Source organism: Arachis duranensis, chromosome 6 (genome assembly GCF_000817695.3).
Source record: "Arachis duranensis cultivar V14167 chromosome 6, aradu.V14167.gnm2.J7QH, whole genome shotgun sequence".
Classification (NCBI taxonomy): domain Eukaryota; kingdom Viridiplantae; phylum Streptophyta; class Magnoliopsida; order Fabales; family Fabaceae; genus Arachis; species Arachis duranensis.
In genome coordinates, this window is record NC_029777.3 from 104,593,855 (window position 1) to 104,601,852 (window position 7,998).

General features: G+C 30.8%; 1 protein-coding gene and 1 long non-coding RNA gene across 3 annotated transcripts in view; one reads left to right on the forward strand and one right to left on the reverse strand.

Annotated features, from left to right (window-relative positions):
* Positions 1-1,119, forward strand: part of LOC107495296 (uncharacterized) — a 1,951-nt gene extending 832 nt beyond the window's left edge. The window contains exon 3 of the long non-coding RNA XR_002364365.2: positions 793-1,119. This is a non-coding gene — a long non-coding RNA (uncharacterized LOC107495296). The remainder of the gene's footprint in view (positions 1-792) is intronic.
* Positions 1,120-2,831: 1,712 nt separating this feature from the next.
* Positions 2,832-7,689, reverse strand: LOC107495281 (uncharacterized). Of its 2 annotated transcripts, none has more exons than XM_021125377.2 (6): positions 7,669-7,689; positions 6,599-7,054; positions 5,316-5,589; positions 5,108-5,206; positions 3,487-3,610; positions 2,832-3,387 (listed from the first exon to the last, which is right to left on the reverse strand). In XM_021125377.2, the coding sequence occupies exons 2-6, from the start codon at positions 7,036-7,038 to the stop codon at positions 3,194-3,196; spliced, it is 1,131 nt and encodes a 376-aa protein (XP_020981036.2). In that variant the 5' UTR covers positions 7,039-7,054; positions 7,669-7,689; the 3' UTR covers positions 2,832-3,193. The 2 variants fall into 2 exon arrangements, with proteins under 2 accessions (XP_020981036.2, XP_052119377.1); XM_052263417.1 differs by lacking the exon at positions 7,669-7,689 and adding an exon at positions 7,517-7,627.
* Positions 7,690-7,998: the final 309 nt, after the last annotated feature.

Genomic DNA, 7,998 nt, shown 5'->3' on the forward strand with positions numbered 1-7,998 from the left:
GAAGGATAAGGATTGAATATGTTTAACGTATGATGATGAATGAGATGCAATTGAGAATGATGTGGATGTTAATGAATTATAATTGAATTATTTATATGGCTTATGAATTTGAATAATCTGAGATACGAGATTCCCTGGATTAAGTGCCGTGGCTTGCCACCACGTGTACCAGGTTGAAAACTCGATACTCTGTTGACCCTACGACGTAAGTGTGACCGGGCACTATATAAATTCCCGGGAATGTTACCCCCATTGAGCAATATTGATTATTTGAGATAAAGCTATGCATAGACTCTTGGGGATGCACGTCGGGGGACAGTCTAAGGACAATTCAGACTTGTCGGGTTGGCTGGATAACCGACAGATGAGCCTCATCAGCCATAGGACAGGCATGCATCATATGCATATTATTTGAACTACTTGCTTGTGTATTAACTGGGTATGCCTAAATGTACTTGCCATGTTAAATGTATATTTGTTATCTGCAGTACTTGTAACCTTCTTGTGTTTGCCTTTGTCTGTTTAGTTGTCTGTGAAAATGCATGATGGAGTTGGAGGTATGGAGGAATGGCAGTATGGGATTTAGATTTAAGGTTAAGTTAAGTTAGGTTTAAATATCCTTAGTAAACCACCTTTTATGGCTTCTACTTAATACTTTAAGCTCTATAATCTGAGTGTCGGTGTTCTAGGATTGCCTCTGGCATTCCCAGGACCTTATATATTATGTGTGTGGCACCTTTACCATACTGAGAACCTCCGGTTCTCATTCCATACTATGTTGTTGTCTTTCAGATGCAGGTCGAGAGGCATCTCGTTAGGCGTCTGGACTCTTAAAGCGGAGTGGTTACTGGGATAGCTTGTTATGCTATGATGTATATATATGTACTTAGTTTTCTCTCCGCATGACTTATTCTTTTTGATCCTCTTAGAGGTTTATGGAGAGGCAGGATTGTGTATATGTACTTTTGGGTTTGGATATGTATGTATATATGTGTAAATATTCTCCGGCCAGTCTTGACTTCGCAGGCTGAGTTAGGAGCTTGTTATTTTGTATCCTTGGTATTCTACTCCTACTTCTGTTAGCTTATGTTTGATAGTTATGATTTTCTTAGCACGTAAGTTAACTCGTTCCTTGAGCGTTGCGCCTTTATTGTGCGATTTTTTTATTTTCCCCTTTTCTTTAAGGCTCCTAGCATATTATAATTTTTCTGCTATTATATGTACTCATTTTATTTTAGAGGTCGTAATACCACACCACATTCGTTTTACGACTTAAGCGTAAAGCTTAGTGTGGTAGGGTGTTACATCTTTAAGTTGAAATCGAAACCCAATGGCAACGTTGAGAGGCATAAAGCGAGGCTCATAGCAAAAGGGTACAATCAAACATAAGTATTTGACTTCTTTGATACTTACAGTCCAGTTACAAAAATAACTACACTTAGGATTCTCTTAGCCTTAACAGCAACAAAGGGTTGGCTACTTCAACTCGACGTCAATACAACTTTCCTCCATGGCGATCTAGATGAGGAAGTTTACATGAATTTACCTTCGTGCCTCAACGTGGAGAAACCTGACATGATTTGCAAATTAATCAAGTCGCTTTATGGCCTCAAACAAGCCAATTGACAATGGAATGTCAGGCTAACTTCCTTAATCTTAAGTTTAGGCTGCTCACAATCCAAACATGATTATTCCTTATCCACTAAATCAAACAATAGTGCTTTTACTGCTGTTTTTGATTATATAAATGACCTAATCCTCACAGGAAATAACCAATTAGAGATCAACATCACCAAACAACAGCTACATGCAGTATTCAATTTAAAGTACTTCTTGGGCCTTGAGATAGCTAGGTCAAGCACTGGTATTGCAGTTCACCAAAGAAAATATGTCTTAGACCTTCTCAATGAATACAAAATGATTGAACTCAAGCTTGTTATAACTCCAATGGATTATGCAACCAAACTGGCCAAGGATTCAGCACCAGCATTTCCAGACGTGTCAACTTATAGACATCTCATTCGTAGACTCATCTATCTCACAACAATACGGCCAAATATTTCATTTGCAGTTGGAAAATTAAGCCATTATTTTTTGGACTGTCCTACCACTGTTCACTACAATACAGCTCTCCAAATTCTCAAATATCTGAAGAATGCCCCAGCAGCAAGTCTCTTCTTCTCTATCTCCTCAAACCTGCTCCCTTCTGGCTACTCAGATGCTAATTGGACAGCATGTCTAGACAGTAGAAGATCAGTCTCTGGCTACTGTTTCTATATAAGCACTTCACTCATCTCATCTCATAGAAGAGCAAAAAATAAACAACTGTAGCTAGATCATCATCTGAAGCGGAGTATAGGGCATTGGCACTTGCAATGTGTGAAGTTCGATGGATCTCATTCATTCTTGCTTACCTACATGTTCCAGTCACTAAATCCAACCTATCTATTGTGATAGTCAATCTGCAAGGTATATAGCCGCTAATCGAGACTTTCACGAGCGTATCAAACATATTGAAGTAGATTGTCATGTAATAAGGAAAAAAAAATAATTTTTGGGCTCGTCAAGCTTTTGTCTATTACCAGTAAAGATCAAAATACAGACATACTCACAAAGACACTTGCTTCAGGAGCTTTTAAATCAAGCTTAACTAAGTTGGAAATGCTCAATATTTTCGATGCCAATTTTAGGAAAAATGTATGAGTTTTTGTATGCATATAGTTTTTTCATTGTATGAGTCTATGTATGTGTATGTTTTTTTTTTTCTTTCATTTGTATTTGTAATCAATGTAAATAATTAAGGCATTTTATGTAATGACCAAGTGCATACTTACACAATTTTTACTGTAAGTTGCCAAATCTTTTTAGATTTGACAGTTTAGGGGAATGTCACATAGATAATATAGCTAATACACATATAAGAAGTGAGTGCAGTAGCGATAAGCACATATTAGTACAATATAGATAGTTATATAAGTTCAGAGTATATAACCCATTTTTTATCCAATGTCATTTAATCGAAAGAGTGAAAACTAGAATTGTTAGTTCTTTCGACCACATTCTCTCTTTCTCTAGTTTATGTGACTTTCACATCCAGACCTTCAATAGCTTCCAATTAAGAATTTCACAATAAGAGCATGAAATCACTACTCCTCCATCCGAATCTAGCTATATTTCGTGCTGCTCATTTGAATCAACCACTAATTATAATCTTGTGTTTAATTAGGAAGTTTTCAACAACTGAAATAAACTCGTGAGGCTTTTCTTCATGCGGCAAATGACCGCATTGCTTAATTACTTGAAGCGATGATCCTGCTATGATGCGTGAAAGTCTCTTTGCATTCCAAGATGGAACTAATGGATCGCTGTCACCAGTCACAATCAGCACTGTTCATTCAAACATTTATCAATTATAATCAGTGATATATATATATATATAAGATTAGTGGTTATTATTAGTGACATGAATGAGATAAATCTTATTACCAGGGCATGATATTTGATTAAGCCTCTGCCTAAGTGAAGGTTTTGTTTTAGGTTCCTCCTCGGCCAGAAGCAATGCTGCAACGTATTCTAACAGTGCCCTATCCCAATCCTTAGTCATCAATGGCTGCATTAAATGACCAAAAGTTGTTGAATAAATATAAGTTTAATTTATAATGTGTGCAAATTAATTTGCACGTGATAGTGGTGCAGGAGGTGAACTGCGAAAGAATCATGCAATTTGGTGATTTACTATGGTGCACCAGCACCAGGATGAATTTGTTTTTCACACAACTCGCTCCACAAATTCTTTTTTCAAAAAATTCTTAAAAAATTAATAATACAATCGTTCCAATAAATTTCTTTTTAATCTTTAAAGAATAAAGTATTATTTTAATTTTTAATATTTTATTTAAATTTTAATTTTGTCTAAAACGTTTAAAATATTTTATTTTATTTTTGTTCTTTAGTCAAAACTAAATTTTTTTAAAAAAATATTTTTTATTTTTATTCTCTTATTTTTTTTTATTTTCACTCTCAAATCACTGTAATCATGAGTATGACCATTATAATTACGATTTTTACCATTATCTTAGATGAAAATTATAATAGAAGAAATAGTATTTTTTTTAAAGAATTAATTTTGACCTTAAGATTAAAATAGAATAAAATACGATATTTGGGATAAAAGTAAGATGTTTTGAAAATTCGAGACGAAATTACGAATTAAACTAAATTTTAGGAATTAAAATAATATTATAATATTTTAATTGTTTTAGTAAAATGATAATTAGATCTTTAAAATTTTCGACTTCAGACTAATTAATTCCTAAAAAAAATTACCAATTTAGTCTTCCAGGATAGCAAACAGTGAACACATAATGTCCTTCTATCAATTCATCAACTAAAACTTAACGGTGATGTTTATATATACTGTTAGTTACTTTGACGTGTCTATCTATAAAAAATAATCACGTAGATAACAATTTTTGGTACGAAACTTTATTTGTTTTAATAGAATTTATGATAAATACTCGAAAGATAATAAATGTTTCATTGTCAAAAACTATATTGTGTTCCTGCTCATGTGACAAAAACGAGAGTACGAAATATACACCACTGTAAATAATAAAATATATAGACAATTTAATTTTGTTTTGCACTATTCATTGAGAGAAGGACATATATGTCCACCGTTTACTATCTTAAAGGACTTAATTAGTATTTTTTTTAAAGACTATAGTTCAAGGTCAACCTTTTCCAGAATTTAATTATCATCACCTTATTCTATTTTTTTTAAATAAATACTACTCACCTCCTGCAAATTAATTTTTTTAAAAAATACATTTGTCTCCAACAAATTACTTTTCTAAAAAAATTAAAATAAAAATTTCCGAGGAATTGCCTTTCAAAAATTCAAAAAAAAAAAATTGTAATCGGGCTAACCAAACAAAACGAAAAACTAATCATGTTCATCAGTGTTAAACTCTTGTACTTATCACCTTCTAATTATTATATACAGATTCTAGCACTTATTAATGTGCCTAAAAGTAACATAATACTAAACTTATGCCTAGATATAAAAATGAAAGAAATGAATGACAATGAGAGCGAGCGATTATACCTTTTTGTAAGCACTAAGGACATGCTCCGTCACCTGGTTTGGGTCATACCATGAATTTCGAACTACAGCAGTACCAAACTTATCAACAAGCACTCTCACCTGATGACATTATATATCATGATGAAAAATTAATTAACTAGCTTAGATATAGTATAGTATATATAGTATCTCAATTAAACAATTTATAATTAATTAATTATTTGATTACCAGCATTATAGCAAGGGATGAACGCAGGATGGCATAAAAGAATTTCCTAGACGAACGTATGATTGGTGTTAGTGCATGTGCCATGAACTCGACAATCTTGGAGGACATCTTATAAAGCACAGAATTTGGAATTTTGCTTATAGAGTAGTTATGTTGAATTGGTAGATTTTGTTTAAGAGGAGCAAGTATTGCTGGGGAAACAAGGATGAGAGCAGCAACACGTTCAGGAGCCTCAAAATATGCATTCACTGCTACTGCTGCACCCGCTGAATGCCTGCAACAACATCAGTTGTAGTGATGTCATTTTCTTATTCATTGTTAATTATGAATAATAATGTTCCATCGTAATAATAATCTAATATTGTTTTATATTCCATTAATAATATTCTTTATTTTTAAGTATTTATAGAAAATGTTTTTTTCATTTTTTTAAGAAAAATTTTACAAAAACATTGTCATGCTAACTACCTGACCCATTATTGCCGCCAATGACTCATAACTATAATAATGAGGATAATGTTACAATAAAGAGGTGATTGTTAATGAAAAGTGAATTTTTTTTATAAAAGAAAGTGTTATAAAACAAAAAATAAATCATGTGAATTTTTAGACTTTTTATTTTTAGTATTGTGATTTAAGTGGTATTTTTTAGTAATGTGAATATTTGATGTATTTTTTTTAGTGTGGATATGACAAATTTGAGAGTTAGATTTGTGATTTTAAATTTTTTTGTTGAAAAAATATAAATTTAAAGGTCAAAATTTGTAATTTATAATTTTTTTTCACAAAACTCATCTACCAATTTATTTATCCCTTAAAAAATTTGTTCAGACCACATAAATCTAAAGCTCAGATCTTTCTATTATCCCAAATTGACCCTAAATTTTGTTTCTAAAACAAAACTGAGCTTTCAATTTGTGAATTCCAATTAAAAAAAATGATGTTCATATTCATAAAAAACATACTATTTTTTCGTAATTAAGCATAACACATTCTAAATTTCTATATCTAACAAAATTAGCCAAATTTTTATTCTTTACTTAATTTTATTTACATTTCAGTAAAACACATTTCTGTATTAATTAAAATAACAATATATAAAATTATACTATTCATATAAAAATGTCTATACATAAAAATAATAATTAAAATGAAAATACTTAATTATTATATTAAATTGAGATATCTTTTTGTGAGCAAATTATCTCTGTTAATATTTACTTAACAACTAAAACAGACGAGAAGAGAAGAGAAAATACAATTAATGACATAACATAACATACCCTACTAAAATAGCGTTGCCAGCAGTGTTTACTAAATCAAGGAAGGACAAGGTTGCAAGAACTGAGAATGCCATTGAGTATGGATTATAATTATTTAGAGCTTTTACTGAAGAAGAAGAAGTAGAAATTGGTCTTGATGTTAAGCCAAAGGCTGGCCTATCAAAAGCAATAACTTTTGAACCGCTAACCTCAGCCAAAGGTTTCATCACTTGTTCCCATGAGAATACCGAGGCTCCAAAACCATGCAACAGAATCATAGTAGGATGAGATAATAATTCATATTCATCAGCACAAGGATGTTGTATCTTGTGGTGAATTTCAACTCCATTGAAATGATAAAAACAACTATCGTCATCAGCTAAGAGCTTTGGATCCATTATTAGTTCATCTTGATCCATGCCAGCTACCACATTATTATTTCTCTTCTTCTTCGTTCCCATGTAACAAATCTGGAACCTGATGCATGCATGTAACAAATAAGAAACACACAATTTCAATAACAATAATATCGTATTTTTCATATTGTTTAATATTTTCATTGTCTATTTGTACTTTTTTTTTTTAAATATTACATACTCTGTACATACGCAAGAATTGAAAAGAATTTTGTGGCTATTTTTTATTTTTTCTAACAAGATGACTAACAAAATTTAATATTTTTAGTTAATACTTGATTAATTTTAATTTTTAAAATAAAAATTAGCCTAAAATATTAATTACTTAATATTGATAAAAAAAACTGTTTATCCTTATATTTTTTTTAATATGACTTTTTTGTCATACATATTTAGTAGTAGTTATTGTAATATCAATACTACTAACACTACTACACACTTGAGAATTAAGAAAATAAAAGAAATGAACTAACAGATATATTTAGAAAATCATATGAAAGAAAAGATGCCTTCGTTACAATACCTCTTTATGAAGATAGAATTAATTAACACGTAATTATTAATAACACGCTATTAATTTTTCTATAATAGAGCACAAAATTTTCTCTTTATGACAAAAGATTGGAACCAAAATATATATGAGAAAAGAAAATCTAAAAAGGACTTGTATTTTACTTTTTAAGAAAATACTTGCTCTGTAGAATGGCAAGTCATTTGAAATACATATTGTTTATTTATAGAAAAGTTCTTTCACGATACTACATTAATTGGTAATATCAGAAGGACAGCGATCCGAATCGGCATGTTTAATTTTATCTTTGACTAAAATATAATAATAAAAATTTTATAACTCCTAATAAATTTTCCATATTTTGCAACCACGTATATTTTAGAATTTTCAAGGCCACAAATTACAATGTGACTTTTACAATATCATTTAAATTTTAAAGTTTCATCAGAATGTTTGGCAAACTCTTAACGATAGCTTTTTTTTATTTCTTAATT

Coding starts and splice junctions, on each gene's coding strand:
- LOC107495281 (XM_021125377.2), bottom strand. CDS start 7,038: ATGGGAACGAAGAAGAAGAGAAATAATAATGTGGTAGCTGGCATGGAT. Junction 5,590..6,598: donor GGCAACGCTATTTTAGTAGG/GTATGTTATGTT, acceptor ATGTTGTTGCAG/GCATTCAGCGGGTGCAGCAG. Junction 3,388..3,486: donor TAATCAAATATCATGCCCTG/GTAATAAGATTT, acceptor TTGAATGAACAG/TGCTGATTGTGACTGGTGAC.